Source organism: Lithobates pipiens, unplaced genomic scaffold (assembly GCF_037356315.1).
Source record: "Lithobates pipiens isolate NorthernLeopardFrog02 unplaced genomic scaffold, aLitPip1_a1.2 Scaffold_22, whole genome shotgun sequence".
Lineage (NCBI taxonomy): Eukaryota > Metazoa > Chordata > Amphibia > Anura > Ranidae > Lithobates > Lithobates pipiens.
This window is the reverse complement of record NW_027507784.1, coordinates 318,391,989-318,407,907: the sequence shown is the minus strand read 5'-3', so window position 1 is coordinate 318,407,907 and position 15,919 is coordinate 318,391,989. Positions and strand designations below refer to the sequence as shown.

General features: G+C 43.5%; 1 protein-coding gene across 1 annotated transcript in view; it reads left to right on the top strand.

Annotated features, from left to right (window-relative positions):
- The window catches only part of DRG2 (developmentally regulated GTP binding protein 2), a 29,012-nt gene that overhangs the window by 1,959 nt on the left and 11,134 nt on the right, over positions 1-15,919 (top strand). The window contains exons 2-8 of the mRNA XM_077449446.1: positions 1,104-1,264; positions 1,918-2,007; positions 2,247-2,307; positions 2,451-2,541; positions 4,060-4,132; positions 8,187-8,277; positions 11,593-11,690. Of these exons, the coding sequence (XP_077305572.1) occupies positions 1,104-1,264; positions 1,918-2,007; positions 2,247-2,307; positions 2,451-2,541; positions 4,060-4,132; positions 8,187-8,277; positions 11,593-11,690 (665 nt within the window). The remainder of the gene's footprint in view (positions 1-1,103; positions 1,265-1,917; positions 2,008-2,246; positions 2,308-2,450; positions 2,542-4,059; positions 4,133-8,186; positions 8,278-11,592; positions 11,691-15,919) is intronic.

Below are 15,919 nucleotides of genomic sequence, written 5' to 3'. Positions count from 1 at the left end.
TTCCAGCACTCAGAGCTCTGTCACAAGCAAAGTGTGCAGCAGGCTATAGGTGGCAAGGATAGGATCGGTCAAGAATAATCAGCCGATGCAGCCCTCCTCAGATCGGAGAATCCAATGAAAGTTACAAAAGAAAGCACAGAAGGACGCAAACGCCTAGTGCAGGGATCTGCAATTAGCGGACCTCCAGCTTTTGCAAAAATACAAGTCCCATCATGCCTCTGCCTCTGGGTGTCATGCTTGTGGCTGTCAGAGTCTTGCTATGCCTCATGGGATTTGTAGTTCTGCAACAGCTGGAGGTCCCCTAATTGCATATCCCTGGCCTAGTGCATTACCAGAGATTTATTAGAAAACAGAAGTGTAGACAAAATGTATCCTCACAAAGGAAGCGTAATGCCATGTACACACGACTGGACTTTCCGGCAGGCTAGGTCCGGCGGTGTTCCTACAGTTTTTCCGAAGATACGGACTTGGCCGCACACAAATGGACTAAGTCAGTTCGAAAGTCCTTTCATTTTGAATGTGATGACGTAAGATGGGACTAAAAAGGGAAGTTCAATTGCCAGTAGCCAATAGCTTCCCTTGTGTCGTATTTGGTCCGTCGGACCAGCACACAGACGAACGGTTTTCCCAATAGGAATTGAGTCAGTCAGACAGATTTGAAACGTGTTCTATTTCAAGGACCGTCCGGATTTTTTTAAACAAAAAATGATCGGATTAGCCCACATGCGATCGGATTGTCCAACGGAATCAGTCCGTCGGACCTAGTCTGCCAGAAAGTCCGGCCGTTTGTACGCGGCATAAAACATCATAATGAAAAACCTGAAAGGGGTTCAAATCTTTTCTCTCCATCCCAAATAAAAAAACAAGATTATTGCCTTCAGTTCTACTTTTATTTTTATCTGATCGCTCTGTAAATTTGTGGACAGTTGGCAGCTAGTGATCCCGTACCAGCATGACATTTATTTTTCACACTTGGGCACATTTATGTGAAAACTATTGCGAGGTAAAATCAGGAGAGCAGTTAAAAAAAACGTGTTGGATTTTGGATGTGATGCTTTAATGGGGTGCGTGTCATGTGACCCTCTTCCGCCTTACTCTTCCAGCTACGGAATACCATCTGGGTCTTCTGAAGGCTAAACTCGCCAAGTACCGTGCCCAGCTTCTAGAGCCGTCCAAATCGGCTGCCGCCAAGGGAGAGGGCTTCGATGTTATGAAATCTGGAGATGCCCGGGTGGCACTGATCGGGTTCCCCTCTGTGGGTAAGGTCAGTATATGCTCATTTATAGTTCACTACCTTTTAATGCATCATACACTGAAATGGCTCCTGAATTTTAGGCATCAAGAGATTTGGGCTGATGGAGGGCTACCAGCATTCAAAGCCTTACCTGGTTTGTCCCTCACCCATCCTCCCCAACATGGCAATGAAGTTTAACCACTTCCTTAATGACCAGGCCATTGTTTGCGATACGGCACTGTGTCGCTTTAACTGAAAACAATTGTCCTTTTTTCCCCACAAATAGAGCTATCTTTCGGTGGTATTTGATCACCTCTGCGTTTATTTTTTGCGCCATTAATAAATAAAGAAAGACGACAATTTTGAAGAAAAAAAAAAAAAAACTATTTTTTTATTTTCTGCTATAAAACGCACCCAATAAAATCAAAAATTTAATGCCTTCATCAGTTTAGGTCAATATGTATTCTGCTACATACTTTTGGTAAAAATCCAAATAAGCATATACTGGTTGCAGTATACTGTATATTCTATATTTTATATTTGTAGAATATTCATATATTAAATTATTATATATTTGTATAATCATTATATATAATTTATTCTGTATATGTATAATTGTTTTTATATATTTGTATATTATTCATTTATTATATATTGACTTTTTTTTTTTTTTTAAATTGCAGTCCACCTTCTTGAGCTTAATGACATCCACAGCCAGCGAAGCTGCTTCTTATGAGTTCACCACCCTGACCTGCATTCCTGGAGTGATAGAGGTGAGCGTACCTTTAACGGAATTTATGAGGCTAAGTTTACACTTGTGGTTGGAGGGCTGTAAAAAGCAGGTGATTGAGCCATGTTTTTACCGACCTCCTCATATATTTACAGTACCCATAGGTAAAATTCATGCATGGGAGTTTACGCCAACTTTAAGGAGGCAAAACAAAATTTTTATATCCTATTTTTTGATATATATATATATATAATATTATAATTCCTTTCTTTTTGTTTGCAGTACAAAGGAGCAAACATACAGCTACTGGATCTTCCCGGAATCATTGAAGGAGCATCCCAGGGTAAGACCATCACATGGCTTATTACTTGGCAATTGTTTGTTCTATAGCCCTGGCTTGATTGTCATTTGGGTGGCATGTTTGGGGCTAACAGACCCCCCCTTATGTGATAGATGCGACTTTAAACATTTATTGTTACATTTCAGGGAAGGGAAGAGGACGGCAAGTAATTGCTGTGGCTCGAACATCGGACGTTGTCATCATGATGTTGGACGCCACAAAGGGTGAGGTACAAAGGTCAGTAGGTTCATGCAGTCATCCATAAAACTTTTTTTTTTCTTTTTTGAGGGGGTGGGGGGGGGGGGGAGGCTTTTGGGAGAAGTACTGAGGCAAGGTGCTGTGATTTTTTATAGGAAGCTATGTCCCCTCCCTTGAAAAAGCAAAGAAAATTTTGCACAGAGCGGCCCCAATCCACCTCTTGCCCACAGAGCAAGCGGCTTGCAATGGGGGCACCCAAGCAGGCACGCTCCCAGGCATGAAAGTAAAAAAATAACCTTCAGTCCGTAGAACCACTTTAAGCTGGTATAAAAAGGCTTTGATGGGTGTAGTGGGCATTCTTAGACATGCTGCATTTGTGTGCAGACTTCCTTGGACAATGCCCACAAGTCATTCTGAGTCTCCATTTTTGAAAGCACTAGCCAGAGACATACAGGGAGGGAAAGGCTAGAATCAGGGGGTCTTCAAACTATGGCCCTCCAGTTCAGGAACTACAATTCCCATCATGCCCTGGTCGGGGTTCTACAATGCCTCATGGGATGTGTAGTTCCGCAGCAGCTGGAGGGCTGTAGTTTGAAGATCCCTGGGCTAGATCAATGATGGCAAACCTTGGCACCCCAGATGTTTTGGAACTACATTTCCCATGATGCTCAGCTACACTGCAGAGTTCATGAGCATCATGGAAAATGTAGTTACAAATCATCTGGGGTACCAAGGTTCACCATCACTGGGCTAGATGATGATATTAGGCGTCCTTTAGCCAGGAAATGAGCTGGGCTCTCTCTGACTTGCTGCTGGGTCTAATAGACATTGTGAGAAGCTCACAGTGTGCAGTGAAGTTGGAGAACGCAATGTCAGTACAGCAGAGAAGCCTGTACAACTGTGCATGACTAGGGAAGGCTGGCGTTCAGCTGTAAAAGTGAAGGAAAGTTTCACCAGGACAGATAGCGATAAGAAACCTGACATTCTAACACGACCCACTCTATCCATGTACAGAAAAGCTTTTGGCTTGACTCAGGCTTTAAAGTGATTGTAAATGATCACCTTATAAAACCACCCATTCAGTTTAAAAAATAAATGTGTATAGGTATAAAAAGAAAATTATAAATATCTCCCCCCCCCAATTTTATAAGTTATTACATATTCTCTGTTCTCAGCTGCATAAGGGCTGGGGAAGGAGAAACTGCAGCACACTGAGCTTCCCAGTGAAAGGCTGTGCAGGAGGGGCATATCAGGACAAGTCTGATCATTGGAGGAGAGTACACAGAGTTCACAACATAGTTGGAGAACTGACCACTGTGTGCTCTCCTGCTTAGTGTGGTCAGTTTTTAATAGGAAAGCTGAGGGACTGGCAGGAACGCCAGGGATTTCACACAAAGGAAGCAAAACAAAGAGAACAGGATAGTTTGATACAAGCATATGGTACAGCAGGCACATATCAGGAATATTAAATGCTGGATTTACATATTGTTTAATGTCATAGTCAACTGCACCCTTTTTTTTTATTTTTTTTTTATGTTATGTTTTTTCTGTGTCCAGATCTCTGCTGGAGAAAGAGTTGGAATCGGTGGGCATCCGACTGAACAAGGCCAAGCCTAATATATATTTCAAGGTGGGTGGCTTATAATGCACTTTGTCACCGTTGGTTCTAAAATAAGTCCTAAAGACAAAGCCATATAAAATTTATTGTCCAGTATTAATACATAATATTCATAGGGGATAGAAAAAAAAATCAATGGTTGAAAGATTAGTTATAATACACCAGTGAGTGCATAAAACCTTCCATGAAATTACAAAATAGTAAAACTATTAAATGTATTTATAGTATATAGAGACAACCCTCCTGATATAAGTAAAATAAATATGTAATGAATTTGATAAAGTATAAAACGAAGAGAGTAGTTGATTTAAAATGGGCCTTCACTTAAAACTGCAAGTGCCGCTTATTCAACTTCCCACCCCCATCCCTAACATTAGCGAATGATTTGTGCTGAAGCAGTAACAATGAGCATGCTGATAGGAGGAAAGAGCAGAGAGAGGAGTTCATCCGTCTGCTACTTCTAAATTTTTCAATCACAGGCTGGGGGGGAGGGATAAGATCTGAATGTGTTATTTAACTGCAACAGAGAAAGATCAGGTGTCATGGAACTGTAATATAAAAAAAAGTGAACAGGCTGGTTTTTAATGCAGAAAAGACCTGCTATTTTGCCTGCCTGTGCGCTTTGTACAGCGAGGTGCTCCCACGCAGCTCAGTGTACATCTACATCACTTGGCATCTGCCACAAGTGCGGGAGTGATGTCATCCCGGCCTGGCCAATGAAAATGGCTGAAGTCAGGGAAACTGTAAACGGCGGGCAATTGAGCTCCAGGACACCGCTGCATCTATAAGTACAGTTCCGCTTTAAGAGGTATAATGCAGTATATAATAGGTATAATGCAGTATATAATAGGGTTGCACCAATACCGTTTTTTTGCCAATGAGTACGAGTACCGATACTTTCAGTCAAGTACTTGCTGATACCTTTTGCTTGCGGTTTGAGCCCATTCAAAATGAATGGGCTTGAATCGCACTGTAAAGAATCACATGCAATTTGACCAGGAATTGCGGTACGATTGCTTTCTGAATCGCATGCTGTTTTCCCCACTGCTCCTGTGTGAACCTAGCCGGAGTTCACACAGGAGCAGTGGGGAAAAGCGAATACGATTTGGACAGGGATCGGACCGCATTCCTGTTCAAGTCGCACTGGATTCTTTGCAGTATGATTTGAGCAACAACAATATAAGGGAAAGTACAGCGCAAGAAAACAATCAAAACTTAGTGATGTCTTTTTTTTTTTTTAAATAACATATCATACCTCCACTGTGCAGTTAGTTTTGCACAGAGTGGCCCCAATCCTCCTGTTCTGAGGTCCCCCGGTGGTGCTAGTAGCTCCTCCCCCACATTTTATAACCCCCTAGGACAGTGATGGCGAACCTTGGCACCCCAGATGTTTTGGAACTACATTTCCCATGATGCTCCACTACACTGCAGAGTGCATGAGCATCATGGGAAATGTAGTTCCAAAACATCTGGAGTGCCAAGGTTCGCCATCACTGCCCTAGGACATGAGTGCTCAACCTGTGGCCCTCCAGCTGTTGTGGAACTTCAGGTCCCATCATGCCTCTTCCTTTGGGAGTCGTGCTTGTAACTGTCAGCCTTGCAATGCCTCATGGGACTTGTAATTCCACAGCAGCTGGCTGTCCACAGGTTGAGCACTCATGCCCTAGGAGAAGCACTCTCTCGGGGGGGGGGGTCCAGCATTCAGCGTCTATAGAATGTAGGACTCGGCCCTGCCCCCTGTGTCATTGGATTTGATTGACAGCAGCGGGAGCCAATGGCTGCACTGCTATCAATCTGTCCAATCAAAAGCCGAGAACCCAGGGCAGAGAGGAAGAGCACGTATCCAGTGGGGGAATACAGGACTCAGGTGAGTAAAACTGGGGGGCCGGTCAGTGACAGAAGTTTTTTCATCTTTAAAGCATAGGATGCACAAGGGTTTACAACTCCTTTTAAAAGATCTAGCACAAAGTCCAATGATAAAAAGGTAAACTACAAGGCCCAGATGGTATTAACCGAGTATGCGCGTATATACGCTTCCACCACCAAAGCACTTGCTTCGCTCACCTCCTAAAATGGACCCCTGACTTAACAGGTGGTCAACAGCGCATATCCCATGAAGGGTAAAAGTACATCAGGAAATGGATATCCAGATCTCCAAAATTATTCCCCCAGGGAAAAATAAGTGAGAGAACAGATCGAAGTGCTCACTGATAAAATATTCCAAGGCTTTATTGTAAAAGAATCCTACTCACATTTTAGCTAAACAGTAATGCTAACCATACACTTGTCGTAAAATCGTTTGAACGAGTTTTCATCAAGAGAGGTCATGAGAGCAAATGATTTTGCCATCATGTAATGACCGAAATTTGATCGATTAAAACGTTCAACTGACCTAAATGAATACATTTTTCCTTCGTTTTGTCACATAAGCCCAGTGCAAACTTTTGCACTGAGTTTTCACTGAGTTGCACCAAAGTTTTCCAAACTTTTCCTTTTGATTTTTCAGCTGAAAAATGTCACAACCGATTTTAGATTTGTGCTCATTAACTAGACAACGAACGAACTGTCCAAATGACAGATTTTCAAACAATTTTTTAATTTTTTTTGTCTATTGTATGGCCACCAGATGGCAGCGAGTGGCGTCAGACCGTAGCTCCCCCCTCCCCCCAAATACGCTTTATATTCACCGGAACTTCGTCAGTGGGGTGAAAAGGTATCGGTTTTGGGTGTTGGAGCACTTTCACGAGCAATCGTGAAAATATCCAGTATCGGCACTGATACCGCTATCGGCGCAACCCTTATATATAGATGAATGTGTGTTCAGTATTTGCTAAAAATGTATTCGGAATTGTCCATTAAAGGGGTTCTAAACCCTTTAGGCCTCATGCACACTGGGCGTTAAAATAATGTTATAAAAACGTCAGTAACTTTGCAGTGAGTCTTTCAACTTTTTTCAAAGTTTTTGCAATAGCGCTTTAGCGTATTTATTTTTGAAGAAAATGTTCTCTTTATTTTTATTTTTTCAATGGATCAAAAACATTAAACGCTGGTAAGCAAGGTTTTTGAGCGTTTAGCAGTGTTAGAGCGTTTTTACAGCTGAAAAACGTCTCTCGAAACCCACTAGTTTTGGGTGTTTTTTTTTTTTTTTTTTTTTACTGCTCAAAAACGTCACTGTCCAAAACTGCTAACAGCCTATTTGTGCATGGACACATAGGATAACACGATGGAGAGTTTAATCACTGTAGAAAAAAAACATCTACAACCAAAAAACAGCTGCTGTAAAAATGTCAAAAACCATCCAGTGGCCTTTATGTTTTTTTTTTTTTTTTTTTTTTTTTTTTTACCTTAATGCAATCTAAGGTGAAAACTTTTGTGCTGCAGCACCCCCCCCCCCTTTTTTTCTTACCAGCTCCAGCCGCTGTCTCGGGTCCTCATCGGATAGATCAGGAATATTCAAACTACGGCCCTCCAGCTGTTGCAGTACTACACGTCCCATGAGGCATTGTAAAACTCTGACATTCACAGACATGACTAGGCATGATGGGAATTGTAGTTCCCGAACAACTGGAGGGCCGTAGTCTGAGGACCCCTGTGATAGATTGATAGCAGCAGGAACTATTGGCTCCCGCTCCTGTCACTCAGATCCAGCGACCGGGGGCTGGACCGAGTCCAGCTGTCTGTGTCAATGGATGCAGCAGCGTGCCGCACAAGTGCCCCCATGAATTCCGGCTGTCTGTGGGGGCACTCGCCAAAGACGAGGAGCCAGGAGCGCCACGGGGACTCCAGAAAAGGAGGATCAGGGTTGTTCTGTGCAAAACCCTTGCACAGAGGAGGTAAGTATTACATGTTTGTTATTTTAAAAAATGATAAAAAATAAAAAAAAACAACCTTTACAATCACGTTAAAAGGACTAAATCGATGAGGATCTGGACAGTAGTTTTTTTTTTGGGTGGGTTTTTATCTTGCAAATTAAATCTGCTTGGCCAAATAAAGACCTATTTATTGAGCAATTCAATCTACGTATGTAATGACTTATTTGATCTATGTCATCTTTTTTTCTTTACAGCCCAAGAAAGGAGGAGGAATCTCATTCAACTCTACTTTACCTCTCACTCAGTGCTCCGAAAAATTGGTGCAACTCATTCTTCATGAATATAGTATCCTTTTTTCCAAAAATCATTAAGGGACAAAAGGATAACAAAATACCACAAAGCGCTGCGAGTATTTGATCCAAAACATTGTTTCTGCTGTCAGCTGCAAAAGAAATGTTCATACCTTTCAGTAAGGAGATTTGTGAATTGTTAATTAGCAGAATTGAAGGGATTTGCAGGTACTGTTTAATTACAAACTGGTGTATGGCATAGGTGCCAGTTTCTCATGCCAAGCATTCCCATGTTGACTCATCTGTTAAAATTCACCAACCATTAAAAAGATTTCTCTATACAATAAGTAAAGTTAAAATGGAATTCAAGACTAACATCAACTATTCTTAAAGTGATATTAAAGTCTTGTGTTTTTTTTATTTTTTATTTTAAATACCAAACATGTTATACTTACCTGCTCTTTATAGTTGGTTTTGCATAGAGCAGCCCTGATCCTCCTCTTCTGGAGTCCCTCACCTGTACTCCTGGCCCCTCCCTCATGCTGAGTGCTCCCCACAGCAAGAAGCTTGCTATGGGGGCACCCGAGCCGAGATGCTTCTCTGTGTGTCCATCCTGACAAAGAGCTGCTGGCTCGGTCCCCCCCCCCCCCCCCCCAATCCTCATTGGCTCATCAACTTTGACAGCAGCAGGAGCCAATGGAGCCCGGTGCTATGTCTCAGCCAGTGAGGAGGGAGAGTCCCCGGACAGCCGAGGCTCTCATGCAACATCGCTGGATCGAGATGGGGCTGAGGGGGGCAGCTTTACACAGAAAGCTTTTTATCTTAATGCATAGAAAGCATTAAGATAAAAAAAAAAGTCTGCCTTTTAGAATCTCTTTAAATATGTTCCCATCCCCCTCATCATACCTATCCTGCCTAACTTGTGTAAATAAGATCTGTGTGCTCACCATTTTTAGTCTGTTCTGGTCCAGTCACATGATCTTGCGGCTCCAGCTTCCCTGTGGGATGGAGCACTTGACAACGGCTTGGAATTCCAGGAGCTGTCACATTACCCACAGGCTCCAATGGCAAAGCCGCTGATCGCGCTTCCTCCTCTCCCCTGCAGCAGGCACATGACTGACCTGAAGCGGACTTAAAAAAAGGCAGAGGTGTCATTCTGTCGCCCTGTAGAGCGGCGCACTCCCAAAAGTTTGCTGGTTGCTAAATATTTTTTAGGTGGTGGCTTTTTATTTCAGTGGAAGTAAACTGCTGGCTTTTTTTTTTTTTTTTGTTTGTTTTTAAAACCTGCAAGGCTATGTAATAATGTGCTAGCATGCATTGCATACCAGCACATTATGTGAAACTTACGTTAGGATCAAGCCCTCCAGCTGCGCTCTGACGGTGCTTCCATCTTGACCTGACCTGGTCTGCCTTCTGGATTTGCAGACTCTGGTTGTGTGAGTGGCCGGAGCCACGATGAAGTCACTCCCGAGCATGTGCGCTGGAGCCGTTGTTTACAGCACGGGACTCTGAAGGAACTGCACAGATATAGCGTTCCTTCAGAGCGCATGTGCCGGTGACGTCACCAGCCTCATCTACAGTAAATATCTCCTAAATGGTGCATGTTTAGGAGACATTTACAGTACCTTATTATAGGCTTCAAAGGAAAATAAACAGCGTTTATTTTTTTTGTTACCTATAAGTAAAATTCATGCATTGGAGTTTACTCCCACTTTAATGGAGCCAGGAACGGAAGAGTGGGAGAGGTATCAGCTACCCAGTTTTCAGGGAAGCCTTCTTTGTGTACTTTTTATTGTAGATACAGAGTCGCAAGTCATGGAAGCAGTGCTGATTTGTTAAAGGAGAAGCATAGCCAAAGATCATTTGGCTGTGCTTCTCCTATGGATCATAGGAGTGCAATTCATTCACGGAAATCCATCCAGGCACCCCGTCATCGTGACAGTGGAAGTCTGGATCCACCGGATGCCTGGACTAACACCATCTCAGCCTCTCAGCGAGCCACTGAGAGCACGAGTTCTCTGCTCCCTGCCCCTCCACAGCCCAGCGCTCCAGAGAGCAAGGAGGGGACGGAGCGGAGAGATGCTAATTGACAGTCAGCAGGGCTTGATCGCTCGGTTCTCAGTGCAGAGGTGGTGGGGGACAGATGCAGCATCGGACCAATGCTGCCTTCACCTTGTTAAGTATGAACCGGGGGGGGGTTCGGGGGGGAAGAACTAAACCCATACTCTTTTAACCTTTATTAGATTTTGCTTTATGTATTCATGCATTAAAGTGGATGTAAACCAAATGTCATCCTTTCCAAACTACTGCCATAGGGGTTATCTATAAGGATATACATGCCTCCTGCATGTATCTTTACCCGTCAAATGTCTCCCCTCTGTCTGTTATGAGACCTGAAAAACTGCAGATTTTGTGGGTGGGTCTGTTGTCTGGAGCTCGGTGGGTGGAGTCGTGATGTCAGTAGACTCCCCGCCCACCTCTACACTCCCCTTGTCAATATGCATTTTCTCCTGTGTATTTCTTACACTGAACTTCTGCTATGATCTCTAACATCCAGTGAAAAGACAGGAAAGTAACCACATGACTTCAGCATGCCCAATTATGCTGAGGTGGGGAACATCCAATCCTGGCAGAGCAGCAGAAGAAAGGAGTGGGAGGGAATTAAAAAATAATGCATGTCTCTTAGGCTAGTGCACCAGATATGTAAATCACCTGTCACTCACAGCAAGGGGGAGGATCTGACAACATTTTTCTCTGTTTGTCAACAATTATCTCACTGAACAATAAAAATGGATTGCTCAGAGCTGGATTAACTCTGTGTGGCAAGATTGTGCTCAAATGATAGGAAATCTTATACTCTACATTATGACATAAAAAAAATAAAAATTCGGGTTTACATCCACTTTAAAGTGGTTGTAAACCCTTACAAACCACTTTGACCTACAGGTAAGCCTAGATTAAGGCTTACCTGTAGGTCCAAGAAATATCTCCTAAGGCTTCATGCACACGAGACGCAGATGCAAACGCTGCTGGACACATGTTGAAACCGGCGTTTAGAAACGCGCGTTTTGCCGCGATTTAGTGGCGTTTTACCGCGTTTTACCGCGTTTGCGTCTAGAAGCGTTTAGTTAAGCTAACATCATAGACCCTCCCCAGCTCAAAAATTAACTATTTCAGCAATTTTGTGAGACCAGAGTGAGTAGCAGCAGCTGTGAGAGCTGCAGTGTACTTGTATTTAGCGTGTCACTTGCCACGGCACCTGCCACAAATTGTGGATTGTCCACTTGCCACGTGACTTGCCACATCACCTGCCACGTCACTTGCCATGTCATCTGCCACAAGTAGAACAGTCTTTAACTTGCCTTTCCAGAAATTTTTAATGCAGAGATCCTTTTCAGAGAAGACTGCAGTCCGGATGACTTCATTGATGTGATCGTTGGGAACAGGGTGTACATGCCCTGCCTCTATGTAAGTCCAAACCTTCCTATTTACATGATTTCAACTCTAGACTGACAAGTACATTCCTATTGTGATGTCACTTCTTCAGATGCAAGAAATTCACACCAGACCAAGTATTACAGTAAAAGAGATTGTAGCAAGCCTTAGTGCAGGCGCCTACATGCTTTGGTTTTGCTGGTGTTGAGCTAAAGCCATGGAAGTGAAGCCTCCTGAACGTTTATAGTGCTAGTGCTCTTTGTAAGTACTTGCCAAATCCCAGAAATGTAAATAAGAATGCCAAGACTTGCATCCCTTTTATACACTATATTACCAAAAGTATCGTGATGCTTGCCTTAACAAACACATGAACTTTAACCGATTCAGCCCCAGAAGATTTTACCCCCTTCCTGACCACAGCACTTTTTTTGCGATTTGGCACTGCATCGCTTTAACTGACAATTGCGCGGTCGTGTGATGTTGCGCCCAAACAAAATTGAAGTCCCCCCCCCCCACAGATAGAGCTTTCTTTTGGTGGTATTTTATCACCTCTGCGGTTTTTATTTTTTGCGCTATAAACAAAAAAGAGCGACAATTTTGAAACAAAAAAGCCATTTTATTTTTACTATTTGCTATAATAAATATCCCCAAAAATATATAAAAAAAACAATTTTTTTTCCTCAGCTTAAGCTGATATGTATTCTTCTACATATTTTAGGTAAAAAAAAAATAATGCAATGAGCGTATGTTGATTGGTTTGGGCAAAAGTTGTAGCGTCTACAAAATAGGGGATAGTTTTATGGCATTTTTATTATTATTTTTTTATTAGTAATGGCGGCGATCTGCGATTTCTTTTTTTATTTTTTTTCTCGTGACTGCGAGATTATGGTGGACACATCGGACACTATTTTGGGATCACTGTCATTTATACAGCGATCAGTGCTATAAAAATGCAATGATTACTGTTTAAATGACACTGGCAGGGAAGGGGTTAAATACTAGGGGGCGATTAAGGGGTTGAGTGTGTCCTCAGGAGTTATTCTAACTGCAGGGGGATGGGCTACTACTGACATGACAGCGATCACTGCTCCTGATGACAGGGAGCAGTAGATCTCTGTCATGTCACTAGCAGAACAGGGAAAATGCCTTGTTTACATAGGCATCTCCCCGTTCTGCGGCTCCGGGACACCGGCAGACATCGAATCCGTGGGCATGGTCATGCTGTACGTGGCGGGCGCACGTGACCGCTAGCCCTGGCAATTAAATGGGACATACAGGTACGCCCATTTGCCCACCGCATTGTGCCGACTTATCGGCATGCAAGTGGTTAATGGCATCCCAAATATTGGGTTGCCCACCTTTTGCAGCTATAACAGCTTCAACTCTTCTTGGAAGGCTGTTCACATGGTTTAGGAGTGTGTCTATGGGAATGGTTGACCATTCTTCTAGAAGTGCATTTGTGAGGTCATGCACTGATGTTGGACAAGAAGGCCTGGCTTGCATTCTCAGGTTGAGGTCAGGACTCTGCACGCTAAGTTCCTCCACCCCAAACTCGCTCATCTATATCTTTATGGGCCTTGCTTTGTAACTGAAGTGTTTGTGACACATACCCATCACTGACGGCTCTTCAGCTTTCCTAGTAGAAAGTAAGCAGTTCTGTAGCCCCTACAAGATCGCACTTGTGGCTTGGTCCTAAGAGGATCTTAAGGTGACTCTGTTGCTGTACAGAAATGTTTAAACCAAACTTTACTTGTAAAAGAAAAGTGGAAGTTCTCACCTTTCCTGCTGCCGATCAATGCTCTTATCCTGAGAAATCCTGATGTGTCTGATGAAACTGATAACTCTGGCAGTGTCAGTCTCCTGGTTCCCCTGCAGCTCTCATTGGTCCCGCTGACCTTGTCACTATTGTACCCTGTAATAAGTGGAGGCCTGAGGGAGGAACCAGCAAGAGCTGCAAGGGACCCGGGAAATCAACATTTCCGCAAGTGTTGGTTTCCCAAAGGACTTCAGAAGACAATTTCTCCGGATCAGAGGGGCATTGAGTGGCACGGGCAGCAGGAGAGCTGAGAATGTAAACTGAATCACGGAAGTAGACACCGCTACTACAATGATCTCCCACGCCTAGCAGCTGTCCTGCTGCATTCTGAACACAGGAGGTCGGCCACTTGGCATGGTCACCATTCGGAGAATGCTTTGCATTTATTTTATTTTTTTAAATTAATACAAAGTGTTCTCTGGTTGAACAAGGTGTGGAAAGTGTGACATCTGTCCTTACCTCGCCAACTTGTCCAATCAGGGAATGCTTTGCATTCGTTGAGGAAAAGCAAAAGCATTCCCTAATGGAACCCATGGTGAGCGGTCGACCTCCTATGTTCAGAACGTAGCAGGGTAGCTGCTCAACTTGGAACCTAGAAGCAAGTGGAGATCATTGGAGTAGCGGCGCCTATACAGAGATTTCCGGCTTCCAGGGGGATCATCTAGGTATGGTCTATGCATAGTTACATTGAGCCAAGCTGGACTCGTGTAACAATATCCGTACCGGAATTCGTCTTTCAAGTGATTCTAAAGCCTCAAGGTTTTACACCTTAATGCATTCTAATACATTAAGGTGAAAAACCTTCTGTGCTGCAGCAGACCCCCTTTTTCTGACCTGAGTCCAATCCTGCCCAACGATGTGCACAAGCGCAGCAACTCCAGCCGCTTTCTCTCTGCTCATTGGACTGATTATAGCAGCGGGAGCCAATGGCTCCCGTGGCTGTTAACCAAATCCAGTGAGGCAGGGGGCGGGACCGAGTCCCGCTGTCTGTGTCAATAGACGCAGCAGCGGGACTCGGGAGCAAGCCCACATGCCCAGGCCCCTCCTCTTCATCAGGTGCCCCCATGGAAAGCCGCTTTCCCTGGGGGCACCTGATGAAGAGGGGCCTGGAGCGCCAGCGGGGGACCCCAGAAGAAGAGGATCGGGGCTACTCTGTGCAAAACCATTGCACAAAACAGGTAAGTATAGGCATGTTTTTTTTTTTTTTTTTTTTTTTTTTAAATAATAAAAAACAAAACAAAAAAAAAACAAAGGTTTACAACCACTTTAAAGCAGTAATGCCCCATACACATGATCGGAAATTCGGCCAGCAAAAGACTGATGAGAGCCTTTGGTCGGAAAATGTGATGTATGCTCTATCGGACTTTTTCTGGCCGAATTTCCGCCAGCAAAAGATTGAGAGCAGGTTCTCTATTTTTTTGGTTGGAAAAAGTTCCTATTGGAAATTCCGATCGTCTGTACAAATTCCCATGCGCAAAATTCCTACGCATGTTCGGAAGCGTTGAACTTCATTTTCTCTACTCATCGTAGTGTTGTACATCACCGCGTTCTTGACAGTTGAAAGTTCAGAGAACTTTTGTGTGACCGTGTGTATGCAAGGCAAGGTTAAGCGGAATTCCGTCAGAAAAACCATCCAAGTTTTTTTCTGATGGAATTTCTGATCGTGTGTGCGGGGCATTAAAGTGGTATTATGCCCCTGAGCATTAAAGCACTAAAGGTTTGAGTGCGGAGGTCACACTAATGTATGGAAAGTATCCCAGACCTGCAAGCTTAATATAAGCTTTATGACAATCCTTATATATTTTTAATGGTCACCATAAATGTTTTAGATGTAATTTTGTCCTGGAAGGTTTCCTTGATCAGGGGTTTCAGCTGTCACAGAGTGACATGGCTGAGAGGTCGGGTCTCCTTGAGTGAGATTGATACACCTTGAGGGAACGCAGTAGGGGAGGTGAACTGGACTGTTCAGTCCTTCCTGGAAAAGAGGAAGGGTAAGGATTGCTAACTTCAATTTTAGCAGAACTCGGCAGCTTTGGAAAGGTGGATTTCAGCTTTCATTACACAGAAACGTCAAACCGTCTACCAGGATAAAAATGAGGATTGATTTTGGGTTTCACACACATCAGAAATAGTACACTATATATTACCAAAAGTATTGGCACACCTGCCTTTACACTCACAGCAACTAATGACATTGCAGTATTAGTCCGTAGGGTTCAATATTGAGTTGGCCCACCCTTTGCAGACTGTGTGCCAGGCCTTCTCATCCAACATCAGTGCCTGACCTCACAAATGCACTTCTGCAAGAATGGTCAAACGTTCCCATAGACACACTCCTAAACCTTGTGGACAGCCTTCCCAGAAGAGTTGAAGCTGTTAAAGTTCATGTGCGAGTAAAGGCAGCGTCCCAATACTTTTGGTAATATAGTTTACTTTTATGTGGGGA